Source organism: Vipera ursinii, assembly GCF_947247035.1.
Source record: "Vipera ursinii genome assembly, chromosome: 6".
Classification (NCBI taxonomy): domain Eukaryota; kingdom Metazoa; phylum Chordata; class Lepidosauria; order Squamata; family Viperidae; genus Vipera; species Vipera ursinii.
The window spans coordinates 87,568,535-87,585,843 of record NC_139515.1 but is presented as its reverse complement, the minus strand read 5'-3'; the positions used below and the strand labels follow the sequence as shown (position 1 = coordinate 87,585,843).

General features: G+C 46.5%; 2 protein-coding genes across 2 annotated transcripts in view; one reads left to right on the top strand and one right to left on the bottom strand.

The window, feature by feature from the left end:
• Nucleotides 1-17,309, bottom strand: part of EXOC4 (exocyst complex component 4) — a 733,833-nt gene that overhangs the window by 74,057 nt on the left and 642,467 nt on the right. The gene's annotated exons all lie outside the window — the stretch shown is intronic.
• The window catches only part of LOC310642028 (F-box DNA helicase 1-like), a 74,854-nt gene continuing 60,973 nt past the window's right edge, over nucleotides 3,429-17,309 (top strand). The window contains exons 1-8 of the mRNA XM_083365405.1: nucleotides 3,429-3,472; nucleotides 5,388-5,552; nucleotides 6,713-7,239; nucleotides 10,174-10,304; nucleotides 12,244-12,382; nucleotides 14,004-14,278; nucleotides 15,273-15,374; nucleotides 16,102-16,190. Of these exons, the coding sequence (XP_083221531.1) occupies nucleotide 3,472; nucleotides 5,388-5,552; nucleotides 6,713-7,239; nucleotides 10,174-10,304; nucleotides 12,244-12,382; nucleotides 14,004-14,278; nucleotides 15,273-15,374; nucleotides 16,102-16,190 (1,429 nt within the window). The 5' untranslated portion in view covers nucleotides 3,429-3,471. The remainder of the gene's footprint in view (nucleotides 3,473-5,387; nucleotides 5,553-6,712; nucleotides 7,240-10,173; nucleotides 10,305-12,243; nucleotides 12,383-14,003; nucleotides 14,279-15,272; nucleotides 15,375-16,101; nucleotides 16,191-17,309) is intronic.

The following is a 17,309-nucleotide window of genomic DNA, read 5'->3' as shown; positions in this document are numbered from 1 at the left end:
AGAGGACTAGTGGTACATACACATCCTATTATCCCCAGCCAGAATTGGCAAGGAAGCTCGTCAAATTGAGCAAAACTCACTAAACAAATGTCTCACTTAGCAACAGAGACATTTATTTAATTTCATCAATAAAAATGTTATTTAAATAAACTAAGTACATTTAAATGTTTATGCAATCCATCACGCTCGCCCTTTCCTGGATGGTGCGCTTGGTCGACAGTTCAAATCCCAGTAAAGAGTTAAAAGAGTTTTTACTGACGAAAAATGTGCAGGCAACCGGCGCATAAATGTGGCGCCGGTTGCCATGAGCCAAGAAAGAAATTTGAGCCTCTAATTAGCAGACAGTCTGAAAGAAACATCTGGAAGGCATCTGAAACAGCTGGCTCGTTGGTCTAGGGGTATGATTCTCGCTTAGGGTGCGAGAGGTCCCGGGTTCAAATCCCGGACGAGCCCATTTTTTTCTCTCCCTGGGATAACTTCTTCAGGAAGCAGAGACACAAAAACATTAAAATTTGATTGGCATCTCTTGGTACGTGTGGTGGCTAGGGAATTCTGGGAGTTTAAGTCCACCCATCTTCAAGTGCTGGCTGGGGAATTCTGGGACTTAAAGTCCACGTATCTTAAGCAGGTTGGCTGGGAAATTGTGGGAGTTGATGTCAACAGAACTTAAAATTGTCATGCTCGAAATATATTAATTTTTAGAGGATCTAAGGATGAAATTCCCCCTCCGACCTTTGGGGGCCATACTTTTAAGGAAAACAGACTTGTTTTAAAAAGTTGGAAAAACAAAAGAGTTCACTGTCAATTTCAGAACAGGCAGGTACAGTCACACACCTAGAACCTAGAACTAAGCAACCTAGAACTAGTTCTAGCAACCTAGAACTAAGGAGAAACTTCCTGACAGTTAGAACAATTAACCAGTGGAACAACCTGCCTCCAGAAGTGGTGAATGCTCCAACACTGGAAGTTTTTAAGAAGAGACTGGACAGCCATTTGTCTGAAATGGTATAGGGTTTCCTGCCTTAGCAGGGGGTTGGACTAGATGACCTCCACGGTCCCTTCTAACTACTACTTCTTCTTCTTCTTCTTCTTCTTCTTATTATTATTATTATTATTATTATTATTATTATTATTATTATTATTATTATTTTATTATTATTATTATTACTATTATTACTATTATTACTATTATTATTATTATTACCTCTGTGTATTGCTGATTCACCTCTGGAGGTGGTTAGCAACATCAGGTTTCTGGGTGTGCAGCTAATGAATAGACTACCTTGGTCTCTGAACAGGGAGACACTGGTGAAGTGGACACAGCAGCGCCCACGTTTTCTGCGTCGCATGATGAGAAAAGCACATCTTACTTCCCCTGTCCTCAGCACTTTCTATAGAGGGACCATCGAGAGCAACCTGTCTTATTGTATTACTGTCTGGAATGGGAACATCACTGTTTTGGACAGGAAGGCGGTGCAGAGAGTGGTAAGGACAGCAGAAAAGATTGTCGGTAGTTTACAGGGCATGTAAGTGATGCTTGGGCAGTGTCCACAAGATTTTTCTGGGACACTACACATCCTCTTTACGACCTGTTTTCCTTGTTACCTTCTGGGAGCGAGGGGGGCTTCGTGGTATCCAAAGCAGAACATCCAGATTCGATTACAATTTTGTTCCATACACAAGCAGTGAGTAGGACACGAAGTCAATTGGGTTTATAGGTAAACTCCCCATCCTCTAGTGCCTACTCTGATGACACTGACAGTGGATCAGCGAAAGCTAAGACAGCCGATTTTTAGATTTTTAGAATTCATAAATGATTGATTTTATGGTTTTTATGGTTTTTAAATAATATACAACTGTTTTACAAGTATCCCAGAGTTCAAGGATTTTATACCATTGCACATATATGTATATGTATATGTGTGTATCTATATCTATATATGTGTGTATCTATCTATCTATCTATCTATCTATCTCTCTGTCTATGTATCTATCTATGTATGTATCTATTATCCATATCTTTCTATATCTATCATCTGTCTGTGTCTGCCTGTCTATCTCTCTTTCTCTCACACACATAACAACCGTGTTACTAACTTCACGACTGCAGTGATTCATTTAACAACTGTGGCATGAAAGGTCTTAAAAGTGTGGAAATCTCACTTGTGACCACTTTCCACACTTACGACCGTTGCAGCATCCTCGCGGTCACGTGATCAAAATGTGGATGCTCTGCAACTGGTTCATATTTACGACGGTCTCAGCGTCCCCGGGGGTCACGCGATCCCCTTTTGCGACCTTCTGATAAGCAGAGTCAATCAGGGGATCCAGATTCACTTAACGACCGTGCGGCTAACTTTAACAACTGCAGCGACTCACTTAACATCTGTGGCCATTAAGGTCGCAAACTGAGGCAAAACCCACTTAACAAATGTTCTGTTGTAGAAAGAAGAGACTCACGCCAGCTCTTCAGAAAAGGAAAGGTTTAATGCGCAGGTTCAGAAGGCTTAAACAAAGCAAAAGGTCTGAACTCCGAAGGGCTCATGAACAGACGACCTGTTTATACACCTCTAATTCCTAATAATACATTGTTACTTATGTGGTTAATATTCTACACATTCTTATCCGAAAAGAGTTTACAGAAGAAAATTACTTGCAGTACGTGTAGTTTCACAGACAGGATATGGTTATCCCAATCAACATCTGCATCAGGGACAAGACTATGTTTGCTTAAACCAGGACTTTAGTACATTCCTCTTTAAGACAGTCGCCGGGAATACGTATAGTTCCGCTAACAGGATTAAGGCTTCCTTGATCAGCGTCTGTTCTAAGGACAAGAACACATTTGTTTCACAATTATTTTAGTACATTTCCTCTTTAGTTCCACTTAGCAACCAAATTCGGGGGGGGGGTCCATTTTTTTGGTCGCAAGTGGAGGACTGCCTGTAATGGACCCAGTTGCTATCAGGGCAGAAACCATGGACAAAGTCACATCAGAACATTTTATTCTCCCAGAATGCTCTGGGGCAGACCTGAAAGTATTTATATTTAACCATAAAGGAGACTTTTTGACAAGCCAGAAAGAGCTGAATTCAGCCTTCTCTCTCTCTCTCTCTCACACACACACACACACACACAAACACAAACATTAAAAACCCCGCAAGGGCGTGGGAGAACCGGAAGTGAGTGCTGCGTGGTACTAAAACGCTTGTCGTTTTTTCTGGATCTCTTTGGGGAGGGGCGTGCCCGTCAAATTCCGCGCGAGCTTTCATTGGTCCGCGTCGGGCAACCTCTCCGCTCGAAAGAAGGAGGAGCCATACGGAGCCAGCCCTGCGATAGGTCGGCAGAGACCCCTCGGGGGGCGGGGCTTCGTGGGCGGAAGCCTTTAAATTGGGCGTCCCGGGGCGAAGAGTTGCGGGGTTCGCGCAGGAGGCAGCGGAGGCTGGTCGCAGGTTAGACGGAGCGGATCGAAGTACGTCCAAATTTAGCTTCCCAATTGCTAGTGGGATTCTTGGCGTTAGGGCTGGGGAAGGGACTATTATCCCATCCGGATTTTTTTTTTGGAGGGGAAAAAATAATTGAATTGCTTTGGGAGGGGGTGGAGGAGAAGAAAAAAAAAAGGTCAGTTGCAAGCCGACCATCGTCAACCTGGCGCCCTCCAGAGATTTATTTATTTATTTATTTATTTATTTATTTATTTATTTATTTATTATTTATTTATTTATTTATTTATTTATTTATTTATTTATTTATGGAACTTATATCCCGCCCTATCTCCCGAGGGACTCAGGGCGGCTAACAACAACAAAACCTAAAGGTCTCTGTACAGTAAATTAAAATTAAAAATTGAAATAATAAATTAAAGAGAATAGAGTTAAACTTGTAAACATAATTAAAATCCCTGTCAGTCCAGGTTAGCCAGGTGGAAAAGGAGTGTTTTGAGGCCGCGGCGAAAGGACTGGGGAGTTCTGGGGCCATCCGAAGGGGGGTATTACATGTCCTATCATCCCCTGCATGCAGGCTGGGGGGATTCTGGGAGTGGGAGCCCACCCACCCCTGAAAAGGTTGCCGAGGTTGAGAAAGCCCGGCTGAAGGCGTGAGGCTGTGCCTCTGAAAAGGAAGGGCTGGTTTGGGGTCTGCCTTAATGGCAATGATGGGAGATTAAAATCTCAGTTTTATTACTGTTAAACACCTCCCTGAGTCGCCCAGGATAGTGAGATGGGCGGCATATAAGTTAAACAGACAAAACAAGCGTCCCTTAGCCTGAAATGTCAACCTGGCCACCGAATTGAACTCCTGTGCATTTGTTTTTTGTTATTATTGATTGATTGTTTTCCCCACTTTCCGCTATGTATTCAAAATGGACAGTGATTAGTGTGTGTGTGTATCTGTGTGTTTGTATTCTTTTGAGAGCAGGCAGCAGAATTTCATTTTTAACGTGATAGTGTGCTCACAATACAAAATGACAAAAAAGGTTATCAGATTTGTTTTTCAGGTTTCTCCAGCTGCCTTTGGTCTACCGTTAAAGTACCTTATCTATTTATCCATCTATCTATCTATCTATCTATCTATCTATCTATCTAATCTATCTAATCTATCTAATCTATCTATCTATCTATCTATCTATCTATCTATCCATCCATCCATCCATCCATCCACCGTTAAAGTACCTTAACTATCTATCTATCTATCTATCTATCTATCTATCTATCTATCTATCTATCTATCTATCCATCCATCTATCTATCTATCCATCTATCTACCGTTAAAGTACCTTAACTATCTATCTATCTATCTGTCTGTCTGTCTGTCTGTCTGTCTGTCTGTCTGTTTGTCTGTCTATCTATCTATCCATCTATCTACCGTTAAAGTACCTTAACTATCTATCTATCTATCTATCTATCTATCTATCTATCTATCTATCTATCTATCTATCTATCTATCTATCTATCCATCCATCCATCTATCCATCCATCTACCGTTAAAGTACCTTAACTATCCATCTATCCATCCATCCATCCATCCATCTATCTATCTATCTATCTATCTATCTATCTATCTATCTATTATCTATCTATCTATCTATCATGTCTCTATCATCTGTGTCTGCCTGCTTGCCTGCCTGTCTATCTGTCCATCCATCCATCCATCCATCCATCCATCCATCCATCCATCCATATCTCTTTATCTATCTGTCTGTCTATATCTAACTATCCATCTATCATCTATCATCTGTGTCCTTGTTGTCTGTCTATCTATCTATACTCTGTCTATCATCTCTCTCTCTCTGTCTGTCTGGATTTGCAATGGACCCGTTTTTTTGTCTTTCACTAGTTAAGTCTCCTGTCATCCAATGCCATTTTTCTCTGTTTTTCCTTGTGGGTCAGTGAGATCTTTCAAGCAACTCCACCTGACAGCGAGTGATTGTGAAGCTCTTCGGCAGAGCCCAGAAGGCACAGCCGCCCTGACGCAGCCCCTCACCAGGAGGCCGGGCAACCCAGGTTCCTGTAGGGGCCTTCACCCAACTCCTCGGAGGAAGAAGCATTCCAAAGGTGTGTTGAGTGGTGACCCTTTACATTGTGTTGCAAGACTGAACAGGTCCTTTCCTGAAGAGATCAGTTAACGGTTTCAGGGCACAAAAGCCGTGTTGTTGTGTCGTTGCAATGCAAGATATGGAGGGTGCGTTGCAACAGTTTGGTGCTGAGTTGTCCCCTGTTCTTAGAGGTTGGCGCCCTGTTTATATAGCCACGTGTATAGAGAGAGCTGATGATATGACATAGTTGGGTCGTGAGATGTCATGTACATGAAAACCACCCAGCTCAGAGAGCACCAAGGACTCCACAATCATCTCCTCCTCCTCCTCCTCCTCCTCCTCCTCCTCCTCCTCCTCCTCCTCCTCCTCCTCCTCCTCCTCCTCCTCTCTCTTCTAGGAGTGCTGACATTACCTAGTTGGGTCATGAAACATCTGCAAGAAAACAACCCAGCTCAGAGAGCACCAAGGACCCCCACAGTCTTCCTCCTCCTCCTCCTCCTCTTCACCCCACTCCCTTCTAACATTGATGTTAGCTAGTCATGAAACATCTCCAACAAAACCAAGAAGACCACCAAGCTCGTAGTAGGGCACCAAGGACCCTACACGTATCTTCTCTCCTACTTGTTTCAAGGTTGCAGCTTTTATAATTTTACATCTGCTCTGCGGATACCGGCGCTTAAAGGCTTAAATGGGAGATGGGTAAGGCAGTCCTTGACTTACGACCCCAACGGAGGCCAACGTTTCCATTGCTAAGCGAGACGTTGGTTAAATGAATTTTGCGCCCTTTTGCAATCTTGCCGCAATGGCCGAGGGAACCACAAGGGCTAAGTTAGGAAGACGGTTGTTTAGGGAATCTGGCTTCCCCGTGGACTGTCAGAAGCATACGTACATACAATCCCGGGACCCTGTGACCGTCATAAATGTGAGCCCATCGCTGAGCGTCTGACTTGTGATCACGTGAGCACGGGGATGCTACAACGGTAGTAAGGGTGAAAAATGGTCATAAGTCCCCCTTTTCAGTGCTGTTCTAACTTTGAATGGTCACTAAATGGTTATAAGTCGAGGACCACCTGCATAGAGGCCTACCACTGTCTGCCAGCGCCCTGCTCTTCGACATGGCCGAAGCTGCCCTTGGAAGCTGCTGTAATTGTCTTCCCTTTGTCTCTGTTGGGTGGGCAGGTCGCCAAAGCACCATGACGGATTACTTCAGGAGTACTTCCTGCCTCGTGAAATGCTCCGGTAACGTGGCGGAAAGCAAGAGCGTCAAAGCTGAGGAAGCTCTGGAGAACTTTGCTCTTGATTTGGCCCCCGACTCAGACGACTCCTGCAGTCTCCTTGGAGGTGAAGGGGAGACATGGGTGGCCCCCAGGAAACGATTCCGTTTCTCCCCGGGAGCTAGCCACTCCGACGGAAGCGCTGGCCAAGAGGTCCAAGAACACAGGCCATCGTTGGTGAGGCCTGCCGAGGAGAGCTCCGGTGTTGGCGCTGTCAAGCAAGAAGTTCGCGACGTCGAGGTGGACCCTCTTCCCGATGCCCACTTTGGGCTCTTGGGAATTGAGTCTGGGAACGAGGTACCTCAGGGAAGCTTGGAGGAGCTGCCAGATGAAGTCCTTCAGAAGATCTTTGCCCTGGTGCCCGTAGCGGACCTTCTCCAGAACCTCTGTCGGGTGTGTCAACGCTGGAGAGGTATCATCTCTGACATGAGGGTAAGCGATGCCCTTATCCCAGGAATGGTGGGCAGGACCTGGTTTCTCCCGTGGTTTCACTATCATTGTCAGGATTCCATCCTTCGGCTTGGAGTCCCTTTTCCGTTGGGGCAAAGATCTTTTTTGAGATGCTCAGGAGGAAACATCTCTGAAGCCATCCCTCCAGGTCGCAGGTTATGTTTATGTTTATTTATTTATTTATTTATTTATTTATTTATTTATTTATTTATTTATTTATTTATTTACTTTATTACATTTCTATACCGCCCTTTCCCGGAGGACTCAGGGCGGTTTACAGGGTAATTAAAAACCAAAAATACAAAAGTTAAAAAACAAGTTTAAAAAAGATTAAATTTATCCCTGTATAAATAAAACCCCCAATTAAAATAAATTAATCCTCAGCCTGGGCCAGAGAGCTCGAAGAGCCAGGTCTTCAGGCCCCGGCGGAATGAACGGAGGTCGGGGGCAGTCCTCAGCTCCACCGGCAGCTGGTTCCAAAGGGCAGGCGCCCCCACTGAGAAGGCCCTATCCCTGGGTGTCACCCGCCGGCAATCTCTTACCGGTGGCACCCTGAGAAGACCCTCCCTGTGGGAGCGCACTGGGCGAAGGGAGCTTGATGCCGGCAGCAGGTGTTCCCTCAGATATCCCAGACCCAGGCCATGTAGGGCTTTAGAGGTCATCACCAGCACCTTGAATTTCACCCGGAGGGCAACCGGGAGCCAATGCAGCTCGCGGAGTAGAGGTGTTACATGGGAGTATCGGGAGACTCCCATCACAACTTGCGCGGCCGCATTCTGCCCCGTAGGACTCAGGGTGGTTCACAAGGAATTTAAAATAACAATACAACAATACAATTACAAAAGTTAAGAACAATTAAAATTAATTAAATTTAGTCCTTGAATAAAATAAAACCCCTGTTAAACTCCAATTGAAACCCAATTAAAATAAAATTACAATTAAAATGCTCAGTCCTAGCCGGAAAGCTCGAAGAGCCAGGTCTTCAGGTCCCGGCGGAATGACCGAAGGTCAGGGGCAGTCCTAAGCTCTACGGGCAGCTGGTTCCAGAGGGCAGGCGCGCCCACTGAGAAGGCCCTTCCCCTGGGTGTTATCCGCCGGCAGTCTTTTGCCGGTGGCACCCTGAGAAGGCCCTCCCTGTGGGAGTGCACAGGACGAAGGGAGTTTGATGCCGGCAGTAGGTGTTCCCTCAAATATCCCGGACCCTCGCCATTTAGGGCTTTATAGGTCATCACCAGCACCTTGAATCTCACCCGGAGGGCAACCGGAAGCCAATGCAGCTCGCGGAGTAGAGGTGTTACATGGGAATATCGGGAAACCCCCATCACAACTCGCGCGGCCGCATTCTGCACCAGCTGAAGCCTCCGAGTGGTCCTCAAGGGCAGCCCCATGTAGAGAGCGTTACAGTAGTCCAACCGGGAGGTCACGAGCGCATGAGTGACTGTGCGTAGGTCGTCTCGGTCCAGATAGGGCCGCAACTGGCGCACCAGGCGAACCTGGGCAAAAGCCCCCCTGGCCACGGCTCCTATATGATCTTCAAAACTGAGCCGCGAATCCAGGAGGACGCCCAAGTTGCGGGCCCTATCAACGGGGGGTAACACCTCACCCCCCATCATTAAAGGTGGAATAGAATGGTTCACTCGAGATGCCTGTACGCACAGCCACTCAGTCTTGGCAGGATTGAGACGAAGCCTGTTTCTCCCCATCCAGACCCGGACCGCCTCCAGGCAACGGGACATTACGGCGAGGGCATCGCTGGGTTGGTTATGCTCACCGTTGGCTTTCTCAGCGTCTGGGAATGCCAGCTTTAAGGACAAACAGAGAGAGAGAGGGTCTAGAAGAGGACGTCAGAGCTCGGGGTTGACCTGTGGGGTCCTTGGTGCTGTCTGAGCTTGGGGGGGGGTTTCGTGCAGACGTTTCGTGGCCCAGCTAGGGAACATCCACGGTGTTTTACTGCAGTCTTCTTCCAAACGTGGCCACTTTAACACGGGTGGATTTTAGTTCCCAGAATCCTGGGAAGTGAATAGTCACCATTTCTCCCCACCCACCCCGTCCTCCTCCCCCCACTTCTACTTCCTTCTTCTCCTCCCTCCTCCCTCTTCTATTTCTTCTCCTCCTCCTTCTACTTCCTCCCCCTCCCCCTTTTACTTCTACTTCCTTTTCCTCCCCCCTCTTCTATTTCTTTCATCTCCTTTTTCCTCCTCCTCCTCCTCCTCCTCCCACTTCTTTTTCCTTCTCCCTCCTCCCTCTTCTATTTCTTTCTTCTCCTTTTTCCTCCTCCTCCTTCTCCTCCTCCCACTTCTACTTCCTTCTTCTCCTCCTTTTTCTCCTACTTCTTTCTCTTCCTCCTCCTCCTCCTCCCCTCCTGCACCCTGTAACATCCCAATCCCTTCTAGCACTAATGGGTTGAAGATACTAACTAGTTCTGGTCACGAAACATGCTGGTTGGGAAATTCTGGGAGTTGAAGCTTTGGATAGGTTGGTTTCCCTAAAGCGAAACGTGTTTGCCATCAAAAGGGAACGACTCGATTCACAAGCACGTAAAAACAATAAAGGCTGGATTATATATATGTAGGTCTTGGCGTATTCGGGACTTTTCCCGTGTAAGATTGAGGGTGTCTTGGCGACGTTTCGACGAGGTCCCACTCGTCATCTTCAGGCTGGTGTCTTCGGCTTCGTGCTCGTGCGAGCAAAGCATGATCTGTACCAGTTGGAGCCTCTGAGTGGTCCTCAAGGGAAGCCGGAACTCCGTTCTGAGCGTTCTATGACAAAAAAAGCCCTGTGTATATGTATATGTATATGTATATGTATATGTATATGTATATGTATATGTATATGTATATGTATATGTATATGTATATGTATATGTATATATAAGCCCCAACTCATAATATTCCCTGTTTTCTTCTGGCTTTTCAGTTCATTCCTTGGAAGAAGCTATACTGTCAGTATGTGAACGCCGTCGACTCAGCCTTGCTGACTGTTCGAATCATCCTGCAATGCTACGGCTTAACCCAAAAGCAGCCCCGGTGCATGCTGGGATTGATCCGGTGAGTGGTCTCCACGATAGTGTTAGAATATGTTGTTGAAAAAATGGTTTGTTTAACAGAGTATTATTAATACACAGTGGAAGTTGTACTGGGACTTTTAGGCAAACAGTAATGCACTAACACGAGTTTTATAACTTATTTTTACTCAGACAACAAAAAGAAACACAGTAAGAAATAGTCCAAATATCAATCCAGTATCATGCACATAAAAGTCAGTCCATAAAAACATAGTATCAAAATACAAAAGCTGCTTACCAATATCAAAAACAATATACACTGTAGCAAGCAGTTGATTCTTGAGAGAATAAATATCAGGTTAGCAAACAAGAGAACAAGAGGTATCCAAACACTAACATCAAACACATATACAAGAGCAACTATGTGTAACATCTAACTCTCTTTTATGTGGAATAATTACAGCCACACCCTTAGGCCGTTTAACTCCTTAAAGGTGCTTTTACTCCATTATATAATATTGTCACCCAAATCAAGTTTAATCTCTAACAGATAGCACAGTGGCAAATCATCTGCTTGGCTTTAGTTATGATGAGGTGTCCTGCTGTGGGCGGTCCTTGAGTTAGGACCACAGCTGAGAGCACCCTAAGGCCAGACACGGCAGAACGGATGGAAACTGATCCAAGGAGAGATTCAGACTAGAAATAAGGAGAATTTTTCTCTCAGTGAGAACAATCAACAATCAATGGAACAGAAGTTGCCTTCAGAAGTTGTGGGAGCTTCATGCCCGGAGGCCTTTAAGAAGAGACAGAACAGCCAACTGTCAGAAATGATCTACTAGGTCCCTATTCTATTTTCTATTGTATTCCATTCCATTATTCTATTCTATTCTGTTCTGTTCTGTTCTGTTCTGTTCTGTTCTATTCTATTCTATTCTATTCTATTCTATTCTATTCTATTCTATTCTATTCTATTCCATTCCATATTTTCTATTCTATTCTATTGCATATTTTCTATTCTATTCTATTCTATTCTATTCTATTCTATTCTATTCTATTCTATTCTATTCTATTCTATTGCATATATTCTATTCTATTCTATTCTATTGCATATATTCTATTCTATTCTATTCTATTCTATTCTATTCTATTCTATTCTATTCTATTCTATTCTATTCTATTCTATTCTATTCTATTCTATTCTATTCTATTCTATTCTATTCTATTCTATTCCATTCCATTCCATTCCATTCCATTCCATTCCATTCCATTCCATATTTTCTATTCCCTTCCCTTCTATTTTCTCTTTTCTCTTCCATTCCATTCCATTCCATATTCTCTTCTTCTCTTCTCTTCTCTTCTCTTCTCTTCTCTTCTCTTCTCTTCTCTTCTCTTCTCTTCTCTTCATTTTCTAATCTATTCTATTCTATTCCATTTCATTCGATTCCATTCCATATTTTCTCCTTCCCTTCCCTTCCCTTCCCTTCCCTTCCCTTCCCTTCCCTTCCCTTCCCTTCCCTTCCCCTCTATTCTGCATTCTATTCTATTCTATTCCTATTTCTATTTATTTCTATTCCTGTTTCTATTTCTATTTCTATTCCTTGCTAAGCCAGGAGGTTGTTAAGTGTGCCTGATTTTATTGATCCTTTTTGCCACGGTCGTTAAGCAGATCACTGCAGTCGTTAAGGGAATCATTTGGGTTTTTGAGCGAATCTGGCTTCCCCCATTGAGTTTGCTTGTCGGCTGCCAGACGGCAAGGTGGCAGACGGCGATCGCTTAATCCCTGGGAGGATGCAACCATCCGGGACACAGGCTGGTTGCCAAGAGCCCGAACTTTGATCATGTGACCGTGCGGATGCTGCAGTGGTTGTAACTGCGAGGATCGGTCATAATTCTGAGGGCCGTTATCCATCTTAAACCGGGGGATTGTTTTGTGTCCACAGAGATAAGGCCGTCACCTGTCCATGTTTCTCTTCCCAATCCAGGTGTGTTGCCGCTGTTCGGAGCTGCCGCTGCCGAGATCCTACCACTATCCTCGCGTGTCTGGAAGGCCACTCGCTCTTTCCCAAGGCGGAAATCTGCATCGCCAAGAATCTTCCGGATTTGGAGAGTTGCAAAGGGAAAGTATGTTTCGGCAGAGTTAAACACTTATCCGGAATTGATCTTTGGGCGTGTTTCGATGGTGTTTCCCCTGGGAGATGGTTTTTCTTGCTCAGAATGTCGATTGGATGATCACACAAAAGGGCAACGGATTCCAAGGCAGATAGTCCGTGACTTAAACAACTGTTCATTTAGCGACCGTTGTGGGATTTGTCGGAATGCCAGGCTTCCAGGAACACTGGGGTTTTCCGATTCAGTTGGTCTAGGATGGGGTAGGCAACCTTGGCTCTTTTATGACTCGTGGACTTCAGCTCCCAGAATTCCTGAGCCATCATGGGGGAACTATGGCCCCTTCATGACTCGTGGACTTCAACTCCCAGAATTCCTGAGCCAGCCATGCTGAGGGAAAAGGGAGAAGTTTCCACGCTGAGCCATGCTGGCTCAGGAATTCTGGGAGTTGAAGTCCCCAAGTCATGAAGGGGCCATAGTTTCCCCATGCTGGCTCAGGAATTCTGGGAGTTGAAGTCCACAAGTCATGAGGGGGCCATAGTTCCCTCATGCTGGCTCAGGAATTCTGGGAGTTGAAGTCCACGAGTCATGAGGGAGCCATAGTTCCCCCATGCTGGCTCAGGAATTCTGGGAGTTGAAGTCCACGAGTCATGAGGGAGCCATAGTTCCCCCATGCTGGCTCAGGAATTCTGGAAGTTGAAGTCCACCAGTCATGAAGGGGCCATAGTTTCCCCATGCTGGCTCAGGAATTCTGGAAGTTGAAGTCCACCAGTCATCAAGGGGCCATAGTTCCCCCATGCTGACTCAGGAATTCTGGGAGTTGAAGTCCACGAGTCATGAGGGAGCCATAGTTCCCCCATGCTGGCTCAGGAATTCTGGGAGTTGAAGTCCACGAGTCATGAGGGAGCCATAGTTCCCCCATGCTGACTCAGGAATTCTGGGAGTTGAAGTCCACGAGTCATGAGGGAGCCATAGTTCCCCCATGCTGGCTCAGGAATTCTGGGAGTTGAAGTCCACGAGTCATGAGGGAGTCATAGTTCCCCCATGCTGGCTCAGGAATTCTGGGAGTTGAAGTCCACGAGTCATAAAAGAGCCAAGGTTGCCTACCCCTGGTGTAGGAGGCTGACAGTTTTCCACTTGAAACTATGGCAAAGTCTGTCCATGGGTGGGGATGTTAAAGAGTGAACCCTTTCCCCACTAGGTTACACTATCCGTGCCTAGTGGGGTCATGAAATGTCTGCAAGGAAACAACCAAGATCAGAGAGCGCCAATGACCCCACAGTTTTCCTCCTGCTCCTCCTCCTCCTCCTCCTCCTCACCATAAGCCCACTGCTTTCTAGCATTGATGATGTTACCTACTTGGGTCATGAAACGTCTGCAAGAAAACAGTCAAGCTCAGAGAGCTCCTCTCCCTTCTAGCACTGATCGTGTTACCTAGTTGGGTAATGAAATGTCTACAAGAAAACAGCTCAAGAGAGCACTGAGAACCTCCTCCTCCTCCTCCTCTTCCTCCTCCTCCTCCTCCTCTCTCCTCCTGCAAGAACACCACCGATTTCAGAGAGCGCCGAGGACACCCCAGGCCTTTAATACTTATAAGTTGAGGACTTCTTATACTGTTCATCCTGCTCTCCTGTAGGTGTCATCCAGGACGGATAATGCCACCTGTGAGACTCCAAAGGTTGCCCCCACCCTGATCATAATCCCACCCATGTTCTTCCAGGCGGCCTATGTTCGGGCGGTGATGGCGGCCATTGTGCTCTTCGCTGGAGGCGTTTGGGATGTTCAGGAGCTGGTGGCCTGCCTCCAAAGGCCCACCCCTCCCATGACGCTGATGGACATCAATGAAATGTTGTACTGCACGGCCACCCTCCTTTACGCCATGCGAGAGAATGGGGTCCAGATCAGCAACAGGTAAGTTTGCAAAGGGTCAGGAGGATCCTAGGACAGATGCCTATAGTTTATGGCAGTAGTAAAACTAGGAATATATCTTTGGTAGGGCTGGGCATGTTTTGCAAAAAGTTCAAAATTTAGCATGAGAGACGGTTTGGTCCTGTGGGTAAGGCACCGGGCTAGAAAGCAGGAGACGGTGAGTTCTAGTTCCACCTTAGGAATGAAAACCAGCTGGGTGACTTTGGGCCAGTCACCAGGAGTCGGTGAGTTCTAGTCCCGCCTTGGGCATGAAAGCCAGCTGGGTGACTTGGGCCAATCACCAGGAGATGGTGAGTTCTAGTCCCGCCTTAGACATGAAAGCCAGGTGGATGACTTGGGCCAATCAGCAGGAGATAGTGAGTTCTAGTCCCTTACGCTTGAAAACCAGCTGTGTGTGTGAGTTTGGGCCAGTCACCAAGAGACGGTGAGTTCTAGTCCCGCTTTAGGCATGAAAGCCAACTGGGTGACTTTGGACCAATCAGCCGGAGACAAGTGAGTTCTAGTCCCATCTTCACTATGAAAGCTGGCTGGGTGACTTTGGACCACAGGAGATGGTGAGTTCTAGTCCCACCTTAGGCATGAAAGCCATGTAGTTGACTTTGGGCTAGTCTCTCTCTCTCTCTCTCTCTCTCTCTCTCTCTCTCTCTCTCTCTCTCTCTCTCTCTCTCTCTCTCTCAGCCCAACCCACCTCACAGGGTTGTTGTGGGGAAAGAGAGGGAAGATGTGTCGGATATGTTCGCCCCCTCGAGTTGTGTGTAAAAATGATAAAGGCGGGATGCCAAGAAAGAGCTAAAAAGGAAACGCCTCTCCTGCTCATTAAAGCAGTGGCAACTTCGCTCAGGCTTTCTCCCGCATCTGTAAAAAGAGGCTGCTGCTTTGAAGGGTTGGTTCATTAATTATTTCCTGGATCCTGCCCAATTTGAGAATTTTCTTCTGAGGCTCATTTTAACTTTTCCCGTTCTCTGTACGCTTCTAGGCTCCACTACACTCTTTTCTGTGGCCTGTATCACCTGGAAAATTCGCCCCGTAGCGCCCCCGTCACCAACCCCGAATCACCCAGCCGTGACAGAGGTCTTAGGTACGTGCGTTAATTTTGTGGGTTCCTTCAGGCCGTCCTCGACTTCGTTTAGTGGCCGTCCGAACGTACAACGGTCCTGAAAAAAGTGCGACTCGGGACCGTCTTCCCCACCTTTGCAGTACCCCCCCCCCCCCCGCTCCTGGGACCAAAATTCAGATGCTTAGCTAGCGCCTCTTACTTAACGACGGCTGCAGCGTCCTTGAGGTCACGCCATCCCCTTTTGCGACCTTCCGACAAGCGAAGTCAATGGGGGGAAGCCCGGTTCGTTTAACAAGCGTGTGACTACCTTAACAACTGCAGCGGTTCGCTTAACCAGTTGTGGCAAGGAGGCAAAACCGACGGCACAGTAATCTCGCTTAGCCACAGAAATGCGGGGCTCAGATGTGGTTGTAGGTGAAAGGGCCAGGTGTAACCGTCCGGCCGTGGCTGTTAACAACGGCGGTCTTTACACAATGTTGACCAATGTTGATAACTTCCCTGAGGAGAATCGGAGAATAAATTTGGCGCAGTGCGTCTGGACCTTGACCACTTTAAGCTGCCTGGTCTTCACCTCCCAGAATTCCCCAGCCAGCATTCGCTGGCTGGGGAATTCTGGGAGTTGAAGTCGGCACCTTCTAAGATGCCATCATTGAGAAACCTTGAGTTAGACTATTTGCTACGTTGCAAAAACCACCCGGTTATTACCTATGTTAGCCTTTGACTTCCTTCTGCTTCTGTTCATCAACAGTCCTGACTTACAACCCACCAGTGAACAACAACAGATCTTGAACTACACCCTTACACCTGGAGAGGTGGTAAAAATTGTGGCTTTTGCAGGTAAGGCAGCTCCAGTCCAGGAGATACTTGATTCCCTCTGGAGGTGCAAAATGACTAATCTCTGCATATTTTTTGAGCTGAGATAACCTTGCCCGGAACTTCATTTCACCAGCTTTCCCAAATTCCTCCGAAGATCTCTTGCTATTTAAAACAGCATTCTCCTTGCTGGTGATGTAGGCTGCTGTGGTTCTTCTCCGCTGTTACAGAGATTGTAGTGTTACCGATAGAAGAGAATATTTGTAGCTCACGGTTGGACTGGTGGGTTCCTTGGCGCTCTCCGAGCTTGGTGGTTTTCTTGCAGACGTTTCACAACCCAGCTAGGTAACATCAGTGTTTAGAAGCTTTCCAGCACAAGCCTTCTCACGCTGGTGAGGTGACCTACTTGGCTCATGAAATGTCTGCAGGAAAATCATCAAGGACCTCACAGTCGTCTCCTCCTCCTCCTCCTCCATTCTGCAAAACACATTTCCTTTTAGCACTGGTGATGTTACCTCATTGGGTCATGAAATGTCTGCAAGAAAACAGTGAGCACCAGTGACCCCACGGTTCTCCTCCTCCTCCTCGTCCTCCTCCTCTTCCTCCTCCTCCAACCCCACTCCCTTCTAGCACTCATGATGTTATCTAGTTGGGTCAGGAAAAGTCTGCAAGAAAACATCCAAGCTAAGAGGACTCCACATTTCAACTCTCAGCTACAAATATACAAATATTCTCTTCAATTCATTGGATCTCTCTCCCCCCTCCCCCCCTCTCTCTCTCTCTCTCTCTCTCACACACACACACACACACACACACACACACTCATACCCTTATCCACATCCTTCTCACCTAAGCTTACCGAATGACTGATTCCCCCAAAGTCCTTGCTTTGTACGCTGACAAGACCAGCAGCTACCGTTGCCTTGTTGATTCACACGTCTGCTAGCTGTGCTCACACACACACACACACACACACACACTCATACCCTCATCCACATCCTTCTCACCTAAGCTTACCGAATGAGTGATTCCCCCAAAGTCCTTGCTTTGTACACTCACAAGACCAGCAGCTACTATTGCCTTGTTGATTCACACGTCTGCTAGCTGTGCTCAAGACACACACACACACACACACACACACAC